General features: G+C 41.4%; 1 protein-coding gene and 1 pseudogene across 16 annotated transcripts in view; one reads left to right on the top strand and one right to left on the bottom strand.

The window, feature by feature from the left end:
• TMEM62 (transmembrane protein 62) overlaps positions 1-19,432 on the bottom strand; it is a 47,709-nt gene that overhangs the window by 27,892 nt on the left and 385 nt on the right. For 2 of the 16 annotated variants that reach the window (XR_012414845.1, XM_005559325.4), the window contains exons 1-8: positions 19,024-19,301; positions 18,638-18,749; positions 17,371-17,508; positions 13,745-13,790; positions 5,583-5,724; positions 3,347-3,471; positions 3,077-3,199; positions 393-548 (exon numbers count right to left, since the gene is read on the bottom strand). Coding sequence is in view for 14 of the 16 variants with exons in the window: in XM_005559325.4 (XP_005559382.3) it covers positions 393-548; positions 3,077-3,199; positions 3,347-3,471; positions 5,583-5,724; positions 13,745-13,790; positions 17,371-17,508; positions 18,638-18,749; positions 19,024-19,203 (1,022 nt within the window). In the remaining 2 variants the exon portion in view is untranslated. Of the gene's footprint in view, positions 1-392; positions 549-3,076; positions 3,200-3,346; positions 3,472-5,582; positions 5,725-13,744; positions 13,791-17,370; positions 17,509-18,637; positions 18,750-19,023; positions 19,302-19,432 lie in introns of those variants that run through there. The other 14 variants (XR_012414846.1, XM_045395338.2, XM_045395339.2 and 11 more) reach the window with 13 other exon arrangements.
• On the top strand, positions 8,174-12,249 carry LOC102127666 (farnesyl pyrophosphate synthase pseudogene; annotated as a pseudogene).

The raw sequence follows: 19,432 nt of genomic DNA, 5'->3' as shown, positions 1-19,432 counted from the left end.
TTTGCTTTCTTAGAAGGCTACACAACAAAATGAAAACAAATTTGATATATAATGCAAATTTTAAAAAGTAGGCTATAAAGGAATGTGTACATTACGCTTATAGCAATGTAAAAGCATGCAAATAAAAAGGCTGGAATAAAATAAAACAAAAATAATAATGTTAGAATTACAGATTTCTGAATGGTTTTTTAAAATTTTATCAGCTTAAAAACATGATCTGCTTTTTAACTTAATGAGAACAAAACACTAAGCAATCTATCTTTATATAATGTGTAGGTTGCTGTATAAACTAAAATGGGGCGTCTCATAGCTTTCATACAGGAATGCAATCACAATGACTTATCTTCCATCATTATCAAACTGAAAGGAAATTCTGAAAAATCGCTACATACCTGATGTGTGTTGAGTGAAGAAGTCTTTCTAGTGGTTCATGTTTACCAGAACTATAAAGGAGTGATTTAGGATTGGTGATAAGAACCACAGGCCACGTGCCAAAGATCAAATCTGCAAAGCTAAAGAGGTCATGATCAAAAGCAAAAATCCGATACCTAGAGACCAGATAATGATAAGGTAATTTAGTCACTTCACATTGTAAGAGGTCATGTAGGTAATATACAGAACAAATATAAAAATACATAACTAGGACTTTTTTACATGATGAATTTGAATACAGATTAAGTAATATTTTCTTTCTTTCCTCCCTTACCCGATCACTTTAGCCTTCACATTTGTCAGATAACTGGCCTCTGACTGGGCAATGGATTCAACTGTGCTCTTGAACAACACCTGGTACATGGCATGTACTCTTTAATTTTTAAATAAATACTTGTTGAAGTAATTCATCTTATCTCTGTACTATAAGACAACTTTGAAGCTAAAACATTTATTATAACCCTAATACCTGACATTCTTCATCCCATCAACAATGCTACATAAAATATTAAGTAGCTGGGATTACAGGTGCCCGCCACCATGCCTGGCTATTTTTAGCAGAGACAGGGTTTCACCATGTTGGGCAGGAGTCTGGAACTTCTGACCTCAGGTGATCCCCCCGCCTTGGCCTCCCAAAGTGCTGGGATTACAGGCGTAAGCCACTGCGCCTGGCCTTAAACATTTCTATAATTTCAAAGAAATTAAAGTTGTTTTCATTTTCCAAATGCAATAACAAAAGGTATAAAATATTCATTAAAGAATAACCAAAGTTTTATATTTTCTAACTTGTAGAATTAAAAAAAGAAATGATTCACTAAGGCAGAAACACTAGTGCTCACCAAATACTCTACACATTCCCCTGCATTTCCCAGTCTCCCTGGTATCAGGTTGGGACCATGTGACTAGTTTTGGCCAATAGGCTGTGAACAGAAGTGACACATATCATGCCTGTGGTACAAAGTACTTAAGAGTGGGTGTGAGTTCTCCTTGCTGTCTTCCCTGCCCTGGAATTGGCATGTCGAAATAAGAATTTTAAGACGGACGAAGTCTGAATTACTGACTCACCCCATGGACAAGAGTTGTTCTGACTCACATTGAATTTACACAAATGAAAAACATTTGTGTTAAACCACTGATATTTCTGGATTTATCTGCATCTACAATAAGGCCTAGCCTAATATAACCAATATACTGTTTTTAAAAACTCTTCTATTGTAACGAACACAATTTAAGTGTTTATAAGCGCAGGTAAAGTTTAGGTCCTTTCAGTAAACTCCAGATAAAACCCCAAGGTTGGAACACAGGAAAGCTGGTGAAGAGAGAAAGGAAATGGCTTCATAATTAACAACACAACTTGTAACTGGAGCACTTAGAAGAAATAAAGCAGCTGGTCAAGGCTTAGTAAGACTATCTCACAAAAGGCAATCATAGCCCAGCCCACAGCCTCACAGCCATGAACAGACAACTCTTAGCTCAAAGTAATTATAGTTGCCAAATAATTACAGGTTTCAAGCATAACTCATACAGTTTCTAAAAAGTCAACCAAAATGAGGAAGTACCTTCCAAGATGTAAAGTTCCTTTTTAATTAATGGAAGTAGTTAAAAACAAAAAGATAACATATTCAGCTCAACAAATCTTTGTTGAGTACCTATTATCTGAGAGCACAGCGTTTGTATAAATTAAATAACTGTAATCGTTAAACAATAAGATGATACTCCTCAAAACTTGATAAACTATTTCACTTAAATACTTCTTTTAAAAAAGAAGAAAACATATATTTAACTGTACTACATGCTTTTGATAAACATGTTTTCTGTTAGACTTTAATCTTAAAAAAGTCAACTATCATCTATTTGAAGAACTTAAATCACTGCCATCTTGTAGCAGTAACCAGTATGGTAGATACAAAATTCAGGAGAAAAAAGAAGGCACTTCTAGTACTAGTATTTCTCAAATTGTGGTGCATAGACCACCCAGAGGGCTTTTAAAAAATGCAGTTTGGGCCAGGTGCCCTGTAATCCTGGTACTTTGGGAGGCCAAGGCGGCTAGATCACCTGAGGTCAGGAGTTCAAGACCAGCCTGGCCAACATGGTGAAACCCTGTCTCTACTAAAATACAAAAGTTAGCCGGGCATGATGGCACGTGCCTGTAATCTCAGCTACTAGGTAGGCTGAGACAGGAGAATCACTTGAGCCCAGGAGACGGTGGTTGCACTGAGCCAAGATCACGCCACTGCACTCCAGCCTGGGTGGCTGAATGTGACTCTGTCTCAAAAAAAACAAAAAAAAAGTAGTTTGTTGGACCCTAATCCAGACCAACACAATCAAAATCTCTAGAGGTAGCGCCTGAAAATTTTTATTTTTCATAAGCTCCTCCATAATTCTTGTGCACATTAGAGTTTGAGTCCATTTCCTAATGGACATATCTTGAAAATCCAGTGTAACATAGTGATAGTAAACATCACTGCTGTGACAAGGTTTCCGCAAAATGACAAAGATTGCAGAGACATATATTACTTTAAAAAGGCAGAAATATCACAAGTTTTTCTTTAACTGTGATCACCCATGATATCAGTAACAAAACTATCATTGCTTTGGCAAAACTTATGCGTATAAGTTTTATTCTGTGGGGAGGTTCCCTTACCTCCTATTATCCTTCCAGTCTCCCACCTCAAGTTCCAAAGTGCCCTGGAAGTGACGAGTGTGCAAAACAGGCATCAGTCCACCAAGTGTATGGAGGTGTCCACACAAATAAGCTATAGCCGAACTAACCAGTGAAAAATAAATGAAATAAATGAACAAAGATAACTTGTGAGGCCAAACTAATAAAAATGTCTTGCCAGAAAAGCAGAATAGGTACAGCAAAATAAAAAACTAAAAACAAATGAATTCTGATTTTGGAAGCTTGTCTCACCTCATTATTGACCGGATTCCTGGTGATGGAGAAAGAATAGTGGATGTTGTAAAGTGTCCAAACCAAATTGTATGGTTGCTCCGACTACTTTCCTTGGCCAGTAATAAGAGCTCCTCCATCTTTTTCTGAAATGGGAGAAAAATGGAAGGATCTTAAATTAGGGCTCAGGCTAAAATCTAATGTCAACAGATTAGAAAACTCCTTTGAAGATGTATAATAATTATTATATGTGTCTAGACCTTAAACCTTACTAGTTAATGACCTCTATGGACCTCTGTAAGTTTCAAATGGTTTTCACATATATTTCATTTGATCCTAAAAATAACTCTGCAATAGGTAGGGAAGATATCTATTTTAATAGATAAGGAAATTGAGAAATAAAGAAGTCATCACTAATCTTTACAGCTTTGTATAACACATTACAATTAATAAAAAGGATACAGAAACTAAACTTCTAAAATAATATCATGGAAAGACTTCTACCTAAATGTTTATAACAGCTCTGATAATAGCCAAAAACTAGAAACCATCAACAAGTTGTAATACATCCACACGATGGAATACTACTCAGCAACAGAAAGGAAAGAACTAATGATACACACAATCATATGGATGGATCTTGGAAACATAATGAGCAAAAGAAGCCAGACCCAAAAGTACATAACGTATGATTTCATTTATACAAAATTTTAAAACAAACGAAACGAATCTATACTGATAGAAAACCAATCAGTGATTCCCTAGGAGGTGAAGACTGTGCAAGGAAGATAAGACTTTAGGATGATGGAAATGTTCTAGTCTTAACTGTAGTGACAGTTATACCAGTATATACATTTGTCAAAACTCTTCAAACACTTAAAATGAGGGTATTTTATAGTATTCAAATCATACCTCAAAAGTTGATTTCAAAAAATAACTGGTACATATGTAAATATGCATTAATATTATCTGTAAGGTGCTTACAGCAATACATTTCTGGGCTCTACCCTCAAGGTTTTTAATTTGGTAAGTCTGGGGCAAGACCAGGGAATCTGCATTTTTAACACTCCAGTTGGTTTTCATGTACATGATCCTTGAATTCTACCTTAAAAAACACTATACGAAGGAATGGGATTTAATATAAGTTCATCAACCCTGACTAAAGACACTTGATAGATAGGAAACAAAATAGAACCCAATTAAATAAAATGCCTAAAGTAACGCAATGCATTTGACAATATTCTGTTCACTTGATTTCACATTCTTTCGAACTCTCGTATAACTCTGAACCTCATAGTTCTAATTTAGCAAATTCTGCTCTTTATTATATTTATTTCTATACTGGTCTTATACCTTACCACTAGATTAAATAAGAGTCTAAGAACTTGATCTTATCACGTTTGTATTCTTTCATATGAGCACATATGTCTTACTTAGGGGCATATGCTTATTAAATAATGAGTTGGCATTTACTATACCAAGAAATAATAAGAGGTTCTCAAATGAGACTTTCCACAGTTTAAATTCAGCAATCACCTAGTCTTGTCAAAATACTTGAAAATAAACGTATTGATTTCAATAGTTGTCCTTCTCTTCTTAAAAAAATATAGACCAGCTGGGCACAGTGGCTCATGCCTGTAATCCCAGCACTTTGGGAGGCTGAGGCTGGTAGAACACTTGAGATCAGGAGTTCAAGACCACCCTGGCCAACATGGCGAAACCCCCTCTCTAGTAAAAATGCAAAAATTAGCTGGGCGTGGTAGCACATGCCTGTAATCCTAGCTACCTGGGAGGCTGAGGCAGGAGAACTGCTTGAGCCTGGGATGTGGAGGTTGTAGTGAGCTGAAATTACACCACTGTACTCCAGCCTGGGCGACAGAGCAAAACTTCGTCTCAAAAAAAAAAAAAACCCACTAGTTAGAACTGGCAATTGTGGGAACTTAGGAATATACCACACAAAGCTGTATGTCCTGCTCCTTGCTGGATGTCCAAAGTGCATCCTGTACTCAGTACCTATTTAATAAATGTTTACTCCATAAAGTGTGAGGTACTTCTTTCTCAGATTTTGGGACAAGAACAAGGATAGCAAAAATAGTGCTGAAATAGCCAGTAACTTCTAGCCATACCTGTAACCAAGTTAAATTTCTCTCAAGCACTCCTAGATAATAACTAGTTTACTTATGATAACTTTAAGTGATCCACATGTATCCATGAAAAAATAAGTAAACTACAAAGGGAAGTAAGATTTTTACTACACCTTATCTAAAATTCCAAAGAAATTATAGGGTCTCTTAGGCCCTGGATTTACGGTGGCATCTACACAGATGAACGAATAGTTGCCAAAGGGAGTACTGTGGACATAATGGAAAGAGCCATCTCTACGTACAGCAGAATATTTCCTAAAAAATAGAAGACAGGAGGGTGTTAGTGTAATCATAAAAAGACAATGCTTTCAAATTCCTTCCCGAATACACAAAATTGTACCTTCCTTTGAAAAAGAGATTTGCTGATCTGACAGAGAAGTATACTAAACTAGATCCACAATGGATAAACTGATGAAATTGTGAAGTTTTTCTCCCATTGTCCCCAAACACTCATGCAAACTAATTCATCAATAACCAAACACAAGTTCACCAAGCAACGTTCGAAGTAAGAGAGCTCTTTTAGGCAGTCCATTCAATATTCAAAAAGAAACAAATCAGAATAAAGTGGAACAGTATTTGTCAATCATTTGCAGATTTAGTCAGGGCCTACTAAGTACCTAGAAGAATTCTTGGTGTAGTGAGACACAAAAGCTGTTTACTTCTTGAAACAGGACTACAGAGGCTTCATTCACAAGCAAGACAAGACGAAGTCTTCAAGCAAGGAGAAAAATATTAGTCTAGGTCTGGGTTGTTAAATCTTTTTCAGTTCCTAAAGATACATTGATAACATACACAGGGTCTATATCCACTAATGAAAGTTTACCACCTTAAGTGTCAACAGCGTTCAGGTGTCCATAAAACTGCAGAGTGAAGACCAGGAAGAAAGGATGGGTAACACAGTACAGAGCACGCACTCATTAAGTATGTGTTGAATAAATAAGAAGGAAAGTATAGATTTTATTGGGGGGCATACCTATATTATTCAAATGTCAGAACATTATAAGGAAAGTTGGTATTATCTTTAATCTAAGTGTCTTACATGATTTTTACCTAACAGCATATATTTAAAAATACAAATAAACTCCTGAAATTTAATATGCTAGTGGGCCACAAAAGCCATCATGTATAATGTAACCCGAGTAAATATATTATACAGAAATTACAACCAATACTCAGAAATTAGTCAAACCCAATTTAAACAATGTCAATTAGTTCTATTGCCTTTCTTCTTGGTATTTTTAAAATTTCTATTTCAGGGCCAGGTATGGTGGCTCACGCCTATAATCCCAGCACTTTGGGAGGCCACGGCAGGCGGATCATGAGGTCAGGAGATTGAGACCATCCTGGCTAACACGGTGAAACCCCGTCTCTACTAAAAATACAAAAAAATTAGCCAGGCATGGTGGTGAGCGCCTGTAGTCCCAGCTACTCGGGAGGCTGAGGCAGGAGAATGGCGTGAACCCGAGAGGCAGAGCTTGCAGTGAGCTGAGATCACGCCACTGCACTCCAGTCTGGGCAACAAAGTGAGACTCCATCTCACAAAAAAAAAAAAAATGTTCTCTTTCAGGGTTTTAGTCTAAATTAAAATTTTTACTTATATTTTTTCTTATTTTATGTTCAGTTATTCCTCAGAATCTTATAATCTTACATATGTTGTTTCCTTTCCTGCATTTTTGATACATTAAAATCCAACTGTCTAAAAATAAATCCAACTATTTGAAAACACAAGTTAAAATATATGATGCTAACATAATATGGGATTTTGGCATTCTCTGGGGCTTATTTTATTTTTTTGAGACAGGGTCTGACTCTGTCACCCAGGCTAGAGAGCAGTGGCATGATCTTGGCTCACTGCAATCTCAGCCTTCTGGGCTCAAGCGATCCTCCCATCTCAGCCTCCTGAGTAGCTGGGACTAAAGGTGCACACCACCATGCCCAGCTAATTTTTGTATTTTTGTAGAGATGGGGTTTCACCATATTGCCCAGGCTGGTCTCGAACTCCTGGACTCAAGTGTGCATCTGCCTTAGCCTCCCAAAGTGCTAGCATTACAGGCATGAACCACTGCATCCAGCCTCTTTGGGACTTCTTTTTTTTTTTTTTTTTTTTTTTGAGACAGTGTCTCGCTCTGTCGCTCAGGCTGGAGTGCAGTGGCGTGATCTCGCCTCACAGAAAGCTCTGCCTCCTCTCTGGGACATTTTTAAGATCAAGATTTAACTTTAATTTTTTTTCTTCAGACTGATATTTCTGTAATATTTACATTTTTAGTAAAATGCCATTTATTAAATTCAGATAAAGTTTAGGTGGCTAAAAACAAAAATACAAAGGTAAGAAACTTTAAAGTGACTATTCACTTTACTTTCCAAATAACCACTCAGCCCCAATTCCTGTTAATTATTTCTGAAAATGTCTCCTAACTGCCCATAATCACCATCAAAGATACAAACAGTTAACAGGAAGTGAAAGATTTTCATCTCTGTCCTTTTCCTTTCTCACATTAACAAAAGAGAACAACCTCCTCTTCCAATGTATGGTGACTCTTAATTATACAAACTCAGTTAACCAGTGCTTTTTGACCTATCATCCTCAAATTGATGTCACCATCTCCATATCCAGGAACTTAGTTCAGATGGGTATGTCTCTTCATATCACAACTGGACTATTGCAGGACCCTCCTATTTAGTCCACATAACTCCAATATCTTTTTTCCTTTTTACCCCATCTTTTTCCTTTTTCATTGTGGGATTGCCCTTTATAAAACACTATTTTAATTATGTTACTTGCCTCCTTAAGAACCTATGCTGAATTACCAACTATTACCCATCACATCTCAATTTCTATGCTTGTTACTTAAGACCTACATAAATTAGCCCTAAGCTACCTATCCAGTGTCATACCAGTCCTCAGTATGGATGTTAATTCTGGTGATACCAGTTTCCTTACTGCCCCAGCAAAGTTCAGTTTTTGGTTTCCCAGTGCATAGCTTTTAAAGATCTATTCATACCTATTCTTTTGCCTAAAATATCCTCCTTGGCATGTCTTACTTCTTCAAATGCTACTCATTTTTTAAGACTGGACACACTTTTTGCTTCTTTTATAAAGTCTTCTCTATGTCCACCCACGCTTTTCTGATTTCTCATAGTGATTATCATGTGTACCAAATAATCTAGTATTTCATCAGCCATTCCTTCATGTTCTTTTCTAATTGTTTCCTAAATAATTCTGATGTCCCTTAACTACACTATCAGTTCCTTGAAGGCAAAAGCCAAATTTTTAACATTAGCTCATGTATCTCTCACACTATCCAGCTAGGGATGGACTCTCAATAAATATTTGCTACATGATTGATTGACAATGCAGAACAAAGCTACTGAATATCCTGAGGCTGAAAAGTGAACTGCAACCAAAAGAGGAATCTAAACATAATGAAACTAGAGAATTGGTTTCTAATTCAGAGATCCCTTGCCTTTTCACATTCACGACAAATAACGATTATTTTAATATTTATATGACACAGGATGAAAAGATAAAGCAGCCAGGTGACTGACTGGGCTCTCCAGCCACCACAGAGGCCAGGAAAATCAGTATCTCAGGATTCTGAAAACCCAGTGACCTCAGCAGTGTGGCTGACACGCTCTGATATAAATGACTTTTCCTATGTATCAATGACTTAAAAAATTGTTTAAGCCCATGTGGAATATTAAAAGTACCATTAGCCAAAACAAAGCATTAAACTACATGCATACTTCAGAGGTATTGTGGTTCCTGACCACCACAATAAAGCAAATATTGCAAAAAAGTGAGTCACATGAATTTTTGGTTTCCTAGTGTGTATGAAAGTTATGTTTACGGCTGGGCGCAGTGGCTTATGCCTGTAATCCCAGGACTTTGGGAGGCCGAGGCAGGCAGATCACTTCAGGTCAGGAGTTTGAGACCAGCCTGGCCAACATGGCAAAACCCTGTCTCTACTAAAAATACAAAAATTAGCCAGGCATGTTGGCACATGCCTGTAGTCCCAGCTACTCAGGAGGCTGAGTCAGGAGACTCGCTTGAACCAGGGAGATGGAGGTTGCAGTGAGCCAAGATGGTGCCACTATACTCCAGCCTGGGCAACAGAGCAAGATCCTGTCTCAAAAAAAAAAAAGTTATGTTTACACCATACTATAGTCTATTAAGTGTACAATTGCTTCATGTCCAACAAAACAATGCACATATCTTAATTTATAAATACTTCTACTGACTGGGCATGGTGGCTCACGCCTGTTCTCCTAGCACTTTGGGAGGTTGAGGTGAGTGGATCACTTGAGCCCAGGAGTTCGAGACTAGCCTGGGCAACACATTGAAACCCTGTCTCTATAAAAAAATACAATAATTAGCCAGGCATGGTGGCTCATGTCTGTGGTCCCAACTACCCGAGAGGCTGAGGTGAGAGGACCACTTTGAGCCTGGGAGGTGGAGGTTGCAGTGAGCTGAGATCGCGCTATCGCACTCCAGCCTGGGTGACAGAGTGAGACCCTGTCTCAGGGGAAAAAAAAAAAAAACTTTACTGCCAAAAATGCTAATGATCATCTGGGCCTTCAGTGAGTCAAATCTTTTTACTGATAGAGGGTCCTGTTTTGATGTTGGTGGCTGCTGGCTGATCAGGGTGGTGGTTGGGGTGGCTGGGGTAATTTCTTAAAATAAGGCAACCATGAAGTTTGCTACATCAATTGACTTTTCCTTTCACAAGAATTTCTCTGTAGCATGCAATGCTGCTTGATAGCATTTTACCCAAAGAAATCCAATCCTCTCCAACACTGTCATTGCTTTATCAACTAAATTTATGTATAATTCTAAATCCTTCGTTGTCATTTCAAAAATGTTCACACCATAGTTACCAGGAGTAGTTTCCTTCTCAAGAAACCATGTTTTCTGCTCATCCATAAGAAGCAACTTGCCATCTGTTCAAATTTTATCCTAAGATTGCAGCAATTTAGTCACCTCTTCAGGCTCCACTTCTAATCCTAGTTCTCCTGCTATTTCCACATTTGCAGTTACTTCCTCCACTGAAGTCTTGAACCCCTCAAAATTATCCATAAGGGTTGGAATCAACTTCTTCCAAACTCCTGTTTATGTTATTTTAACCTCCTCCAATTAATTGCAACTGTTCTTAATGGCATCTAGAATGGTGAATCCTTTCCATAAATTTTTCAATCGACTGCCCACATCCATCAGAAGAAGAATCATAATCTAAGGCAGCTATAGTCTTATGAAATGTGTTTCTTAAATAGTAAGAGTTGGAAGTTGAAATTACTTCTTGATCCATTGGCTACAGGATGAATACTGCGCTAGCAGGCATGAAAGTAACATTCATCTCCTTGTACAACTTCCTCAGAGCTCTTGGGTGACCAGGTGCATTGTCAATGACCATTGATACTTTGAAAGGAATATCTTTTTCTGAGCAGTAGTTCTCAACAGTGGACTTCAAATATTCAGTAAACCACGCTGTAAACAGATGTGCTATTATTATCCAGGCTTTGTTGTTCCATATATGGAACACAGGCAGAGTAGATTTAGCATAATGCTGAAGCACCCAAGGATTTTCAGAATGGTAAATAGGCATTGGCTCCACTTAAAGTCATTGGCTATGGAGCAGGAACCCACGTCCAGGAACAGAGCCCTTTGCTCCTCCCTCAGAATGAATGGAGACCAGAAATCAGACATTTCTGTCCAAGAAAATCAGGATTTCATTCAGTGCTTCTCCCAGATTGTTAGGGTGCTGACTGAGGATGAGATGGGGCACCCAGATACAGGAGATGCTATCACCCAGCTCAAGGAGGTCCTGTAGCACAATGGCATTGGAGGCAAGTATCACTGGGCTTTGACAGTGCTAGTACTATTCTTGGAGCTGGTGGAGCTGAAGAAACAGGATGCTGAGAGTCTCCAGTGGGCCCTGACTGTGGGCTGGTGTGTGGAACTGCTGCAAGCTTTCTTCCTGGTGGCAGATGACATCACGGATTCATCCCTCACCCGCCGGGGACAGATCTGCTGGTATCAGAAGCCGGGCGTGGGTTTGGACGCCATCAATGATGCTACATCAATGATGCTATGCTTCTGGAAGGGAAGCATGTATGTACCACCTGCTGAAGCTCTATTGCAGGGAGCAGCCCTATTACCTGAACCTGATCCAGCTCTTCCTGCAAGTTTCTATCAGACTGAGATTGGGCAGCCCCCCAGGGCAATGCAGATCTTGGCAGATTCACTGAAAAGAGGTACAAATCTAGTGTCAAGTACAAGGCAGCTTTCTACTCCTTCTGCCTTCCTGTAGCTGCAGCCATGTACATGGCAGGCATTGATGGTGAGAAGGAGCACACCAATGCCAAGAAGATCCTGCTGGAGATGGGAGAGGGAGAGTTCTTTCAGATTCAGGATGATTACCTTGACCTCTTTTGGGGACCCCAGTGTGACCGGCAAAGTTGGCACTGACAAACAGGACAACAAATGCAGCTGGCTGGTGGTTCAGTGTCTGCAACGGGCCACTCCGGAACAGTAGCAGATCCTGAAGGAGAATTACGGGCAGAAGGAGGCCGAGAAGGTGGCCCTGGTGAAGACTGTATGAGGAGCTGGATCTGCCGGCCGTGTTCTTGCAATACTAGGAAGACAGTTACAGCCACATTATGGGTCTCACTGAACAGGACGCAGTGCCCCTGCCCCCAGTCATCTTTCTAAGGCTGACGTGCAACATCTACAAGCGGAAAAGTGACCTAGAGACTGCAAGGGCGGGGAGAGGAGGCCCTCAATAAATAAATTATTGTGTAACTTTCTTAAAAAAAAAAAAAAAGTCATCAACTGCATGGACCCCTAGCAACAGTCAGCCTGTCCTTTGAAGCCAGGGATTGACTTCTCTCTAGCTATGAAAGTCCTAGATGGCATCTTCTTCCAAAAGAAGGCTGTTTCACTTACACGGAAAATCTGTTGTTTAGTGCAGCCACCTTCATCAATTATCTTAGCTAGATCTTCTGGGTCACTTGCTGCAGCTTCTCCAATCAGCACTTGCTGCGTCACACTGCATGTTTATGTTATAGAGTCAACTTCTCTCCTCAGACCTCATGAAGCAACCTCTGCCAGCTTCCCGCTTTTCTTCTGCAGCTTCCTCACCTCTCTCAGTCTTCACAGAATTGAAGGGAGTTAGCATCTTGCTCTGGATTAGGCTTTGGCTTAAGTGAATGCTGTAGATGCTTTGATCATCTATTCAGAACACTAAAACTTTCTCCACATCAGCAGTAGGACTGTTTCACTTTCTAATAATTCATCTGTTCACTGGAGCAGCACTTTCCATTTCCTTCAAGAACTTCTCCTTTGCATTCACAACTTGGCTCACTGCTCCAGCGCGAGAGGCCTAGCTTTCAGCCTACCTGATAGCCTTTCAACAGCCTTTCTCACCAAGCTTCATCATTTCTACCTTTTGATTTAAAGTGAGAGATGTTGGGCCCTTCCTTTCACTTGAACACTTAGAGGCCATTGTAGGGTTATTGACTGGCCTAATTTTAATATTGTTGTCTCTCAGGGAATAGGGAGGCCAGAGGCGAGGGAGAGAGATAGGAGAACAGCTGGCTGGTGGAGCACTGAGAACACATACAGCATTTATTGATTAAGTTCCTGGACTTATATGGGCAAGGTTTGTAGCACCCCAAAACAATTACAATAGTAACATCAAAGGTCACTGATCGCAGATCACCATAACAGATACAATGAAAAAGTCTGAAATATTGTGAGAATTACCAAAATGAGACACAGAGACACAAAGTGAGCATATGCTATTGGAAAAATGGCTCTCATAGACTTGCTCAAGGCAGGCTTGCCACAAACTTTCAATTTGTAAAAAACGCAACATCTGCAAAGTGCAATAAGGCAAAGCACAATAAAAGGAGGCATGCCTGTATATGAAACAGAAAGAATTAAAGAAAAGAAAAAGTCTAAACAAAAAGAAATGCATCTGTCACAAGAAGACAAAAAGGCTCATTTTTTTAATTACCAGAGATTCTTTATAGAAAAACTTTTTCTGTTAAAAAATGTTTTCAGCTAGGCACAGTAGCATGTGCCTGCAGCCCCAGCTACACAGGAGTCTGAGGCAGGAGGATCGTTTGAGCTCAGGAGTTCAGGGCTAGCCTGGGCAAAATAGTTAAGACTCCTGCCTCTTAAAAATTTTTTTAAGTTTTCTCTCATTCATTGAATTGACCACACCCTCCTTATAACACTGACTCTACACAGTGGTCTGTCTTCTGTTTATTACAGTACCTGTAATAATTCTTGACGCTGTCCAGACTTGGAATATTGAATGCATCTAATTAAAAAAAAAAAAAGCAAACATTCATCCACATTAAAAAAAGAATACAAACATGTTCTTTAATGACTAAGGGAAAATAGTTCTTTCTATAACAATTCCCCCACACACTCCCCCAGGGTAGAGCCATTCCATTTATTATTCAGCAAATAGCGGGAGGACCAGGAGAGGGGCCCATCTTAGACAACCTCCCATTATTGCCATGGGTTTCAGTTTGCTTCCCCAAACTAGAAATGTTTAGCCTAGGCAAAGGGTAGACTCAGAACAGAGTCCAGACGGCCCTGGCCCTACCACAGCTCATGAACTCCCACCATGGTCCATCTCTCTAGGGCCACTGAGCCTCTCTTAGAACCAGTATGGCTAGACTCTGGGTTGCTGGGTCCAATCCAAGCAGGCTGGGCTCCAAGTTCTAGACCCTAGGCTGGCTAAAACCCTGGAATCTTGATTCCAGGATGTGGGTGGGATGGACTTAGGTCCCAAGCTCCAGGCTAAGCCAGTGGCCTTCAGGGCTGCAGCAGGTAGCTGCCTTCACGGCTAGGCTTCTTGGGTAGTGGTGCTTTTTCAGGATAGGAGCCAGGGCTGGAGTTGGGTCTAAATCTGTAGAAACAGTCAATATTGGCAGAGCAAGAGTGGTAGGCCTGGCAGAGAATGACTTGGAGCAGAAGCAGCAAGAAGCCTATGAGGTGTTGCAGATGATGGCAATGAGCACCCCCTGGGAAACGGCTGCCCCCATGACAGGCAGCCCACCCTCAGACCAGCACAGACAGTAGAGCTGCCTCAATGGCAAGGCCTATGCCAAGGCGGGACTCTGGTATGAGCAGCCTTCCATGGAGGCTGTCCTGTCTACACACTCAATGATTCCCGGGCAGTGGAGATGTCCACCTGCAGTCTTAAGCCAAAGTACAGCCCAGTGCACATCTGTGGGAGGGTTGGGACAATGGGATATTCAGATTTAACTGAGGCTCCAGCAGGGGCTACTGGCCCTCCCCAAGCTCTCTGCCTCTGCTGGCACAGACTGAGCTAGCCACAGCGTGACTGTAGCAGCCTCTGTCATCTTTCTATAACACTTTTAATGGTAGAATGTCAATCAATTACATTGATACTTTAAAATGTTGATATCTTAACAAAATTCAGATTATCTAGAAACTTATTTATTTAAGGCATTTAGTATACTAGAGAAAAACAGGTACTTTGACTTCTATACCATTCAGAATAAATAAGTTTGAAATTATAAGATTGAACTGTAGTTGCTCTTGTCTTAATCATGTGATTCTAAAAGCCAGCAAGAAGTGGATTCATGCCTGATCTACTGATCAAATTAAGTAGACAAATGATGTACTTAGCTAATAAAAAAGTCAACCTTTATAAATCAAACAAATCTACTACCACCAGGACTCTTTTAGAGAAGAGTTCATTTCCTTACCAACACAACAATAATCTAAAAAAGGGACAGGATTATTCATTTCCCTGTTCATGCCTATGGAGATTTGTTTGCAATTTAAAATTTTTAGGCTAGGTGCAGTGACTCATACCTGTAATCCCAGCACTTTGGGAGAATGAGGTGGGAGGATCGCTTGAGCCCAGGAGTTTGCGATCAGCCTGAGCAACATAGCAAGATCCCAACTCCACAAAAAAAAAAAACCTTCAAAAATTAGCTGGGTGTGGTGATGCATGCTTATAGTCCCAGCTACTTGGGGGTGCTGAGGTGGGAGGATCATTTAAGCTCAGGTCAAGGCTGCGGTGAGCTATACTCACACCACTGCACTCTAGGCTAAGTGACAGAGCAAGACTCTGTCAAAAAAATAATAATAAAGCGGGTGTGGTGGCTCACGCCTATAATCCCACCACTTTAGGAGGCTGAGGCAGGCAGATCATTTGAGGTCAGGAGTTTGAGACCAGCCTGGCCAATGTGGTGAAACTCCGCCTCTACTAAAAATACCCCCCCCCCCCGCCGGGCACGGTGGCGCAAGCCTGTAATCCCAGCACTTTGGGAGGCCGAGACGGGCGGATCACGAGGTCAGGAGATCGAGACCATCCTGGGTAAACCGGTGAAACCCCGTCTCTACTAAAAAATACAAAAAAAACTAGCCGGGCGCGGTGGCGGGCGCCTGTAGTTCCAGCTACTCGGGAGGCTGAGGCAGGAGAATGGCGGGAACCCGGGAGGCGGAGCTTGCAGTGAGCTGAGATCCGGCCACTGCACTCCAGCCTGGGAGACAAAGCGAGACTTCGTCTCAAAAAAAAAAAAAAAAAAAAAATACGCCCCCCCCCAAAAAATTAACTGGGCAGGATGGTACCTGTCTGTAATCCCAGCTACTCAGGAGGTTAAGGCAGGAGAATTGCTTGAATTCAGGAGACAAAGATTGCAGTGAGCTGAGACTGCACTATTGTACTCCAGCCTGGGTGATAGAGTGAGACTCTGTCTCACAAAATAATGATAATAAGAATAGTCATAGTAAATTTTAAAAAGAAAAAATAAAAAGCAAAATTTTTTAAATTTGCACACAGGAAAATTCATTCTTTTCTGTGACTTACAGTTCTATGGATTTTGACAAATACATAGCGAACCTGACGTCCACCACAACAACCAAAATACAGACTAGTTCCATCACCACCAAAAATTCTCCATGATGCCTGTTTGCAGTTAATCTGTCTCCCAATCCCTATCCTCTGGTAACTACAATCTGTTCTCTGTCTATTGTTTTGCCTTTTCTTGAATGTCATATAAATGAAATCATACAGTATGCAGACTTACGGGTTTGGCTTCTTTCACTTAGCAAAATGTATATTTATTAAAACATCTGCCTGCATGAGTTTTGCTAAAACTCATGTTTCTTCTATGTAAAGAAGAAAAGGACTTGGGAGTGGGGGGCAGGGGGAGGGATAGCACTAATGTAGATGACAGGTTGATGGATGCAGCAAACCACCATGGTACGTGTATACCTATGTAACAAACCTGCATGTTCTGCACATGTATCCCAGAACTTAAAGTATAGTAATAATAATAATAAAAAAAGCAGCATATGTCACAAAAAAGGACCATACCAATTGTTATCTCAAAGGCTAACAATGACATCTGAAGTTTTAAAACCACATTATATAGTTGTATTTCAGAGTTGTGACCTTTAAGTATATGTAAACCTATGTTATAATGTCCCACTTAATAATTTTACAATCTGGCCGGGCGCGGTGGCTCAAGCCTGTAATCCCAGCACTTTGGGAGGCCGAGACGGGCGGATCACGAGGTTGGGAGATCGAGACCATCCTGGTTAACACGGTGAAACCCCGTCTCTACTAAAAAATACAAAAAACTAGCCGGGCGAGGTGGCGGGCGCCTGTAGTCCCAGCTACTCAGGAGGCTGAGGCAGGAGAATGGCGTGAACCCGGGAGGCGGAGCTTGCAGTGAGCTGAGATCCGGCCACTGCACTCCAGCCTGGGTGACAGAGCGAGACTCCGTCTCAAAAAAAAAAAAAAAAAAAAAAAAAAAAAAAAAAAATAATTTTACAATCTAAGTTGGAAAATCTAGGTTCCTGAAGGGGGAAAAAAACTCTAGTCTTTATTATATCAGGCTCTTGGGTCTCACCATGATTTCCTTTGATATCCAGCCACTTGGTTTTTTCCATGACTCTTGTCTTCTTCAGAATACCCTGGTAGGTTTGCCATTCTACCTCATGCTGCCTGGATCCCAAATGTTCCTTTGTTTTGGCATCTGTCAGGTCTCCTGTAGGTTTACACAAGAATTGAATCACAATGCAAAACAAACTCCTAGGGGTTCCATTTTTTTAGATATGCACACTGAAGGAACAACGATACTTAAAGTACTCAACATGTATAAGCAAAACTGCTCATGAGACCACCAATGTCCAATCAAGCCATCTAAACTAACAAGATTTTCTCAGCAAGGGCTTTGTTCCTTATACATTAGCAAATGCCTGTGTGATATTAGAAATGAGTTGTGAAAAAAATCCTTAAAGAGAACAGTACAAAATGCATCAGTAGACTCTGATAAAATGAAAATGTTTTTATAAGAAATTCCAATACTCTGAGTGGGTACCTAATATCTACGGCAACCATGTTTTCCAAACCACAAAATCAGAATATGTGACTTGACCAAGTATTAGTTTTAGAGCAAGAAGCAATGTGGCAGGTGCAACTGGACAACAAAATATCAAAATTTATAGGGAACTAAACAGAACACTTTTTATGGGGGTTCATCCATTAAATGAGAACTGATACCCTTTCTTGTCAGCAGAGATACTTCAATAAGGTGGATGGGTGATGAATTCCCCAGTAAGCAAGACAGATAGATGCTCCTTTAGCTTCTTCTCCGCACTACAGTTTGGAAGCAAATAAAGGGTTTGAAGAGTCTACAAAACTCAAGTCATAAAACTATTAAAGGATGAAGAAAAAGTGCCCTGGGTCACCGGAAGCCTCAAACAACTGAAAATATAAGATTAATAATATAAAGAAAATTGAAAAGTGAGCAAAAGAAGAGAACTTCTGATTCGTGGTTACAGGCTTTTCCCTAATTCTCACAACCACAACTGTAACAACAAGAACAGAAACCAGATACAAATATATGAGACAAAAGACTGACATGAGAACTAGGAGCCTTGCTTTTACTGCTTTGACAAAACCTTGCTACGTCAAATCATTTTGCCTGGATCTTGACTCATTCAGTTATCTATAGGCAAAGGGGTTAGCATGTCCAATCTCTTCCACCTCACAGGGCTCATCTGGGGCTGTGGCTATACTGCTCCCAACGTCCCCAAAGTGAAAAGCCACAGCCCTGGCTAGAGTTCTACCATCCGGACCACAGAACACCACCACAGCACGGCAAGCCTCCCTACCTGTTGCTAGGACGAGAGCTGGTTGAATGATGTCAATAGTTTCAGAACAGAATTTCTCTAAGTCTACCGCTCTGCCTGGATCTCGAAACCTGCTCAGGTGAATGTCGGATATCTGCCGAAAACAGGTATTGAACAGAGAGATCTGAGCCGGGAAGAGGCAGCATGGAGAGCGGCGGCTCAGCGGCTCTCGCGGGCAGAAGGAAAAGACAAAGAGGCAGTGCATAACGAACCCCCCAGGTAGGGACAGGGCCAGCACTAGACAGAGCCTCGAGTTACAACCTGAGTGAGGCCCGCAGCCTGGAGCGTGGGGCCCAGCACCCGCCAGGGTCTCACCGCACGGTGCCCGCTCTGCACCCGCCTCCCCGCCCGGCTTCCCGCCGCTTCACCTGCAGGCCCCAGAAGATGTTGCTGTCTCCAGGACCTGGCGCGGGGTGCGGCCTCCTGGGGGGCGCGGGGTGCGGCAGCGGCGAGGGTTGGCCCGCCAGGCCGTAGTGCTCCAAGAGCATGGCCACCAGCGCTGCGGCCGCCAACCCCGCGACCACCCTGAGAGCCAGCACTGCAGCCATGCCGCCCGCCCGCCAGTCCGCCGGGGAGCGGCCCTCGCTGATCCCGCGCGGGACCGCGCGGCGCTCCCGGGAGCCGCTTTGCCTGCACTTCCGGACTCTCTTGTCGCGGGGCCAGAGCCGGATGCGGGGCCGAGCCGGATGCGGGGCTGGAGCCAGACACCGGGCCTAGGGTGCTGCGCCGGTCAGCCGCCTGCCGGCATCTGTGCCTCTCTGGCTGCTTAAGTGTCTG

The sequence above is a fragment of the Macaca fascicularis genome, chromosome 7 (genome assembly GCF_037993035.2).
Source record: "Macaca fascicularis isolate 582-1 chromosome 7, T2T-MFA8v1.1".
NCBI classification, from domain to species: domain Eukaryota; kingdom Metazoa; phylum Chordata; class Mammalia; order Primates; family Cercopithecidae; genus Macaca; species Macaca fascicularis.
This window is presented reverse-complemented; position numbering and strand designations above follow the sequence as displayed.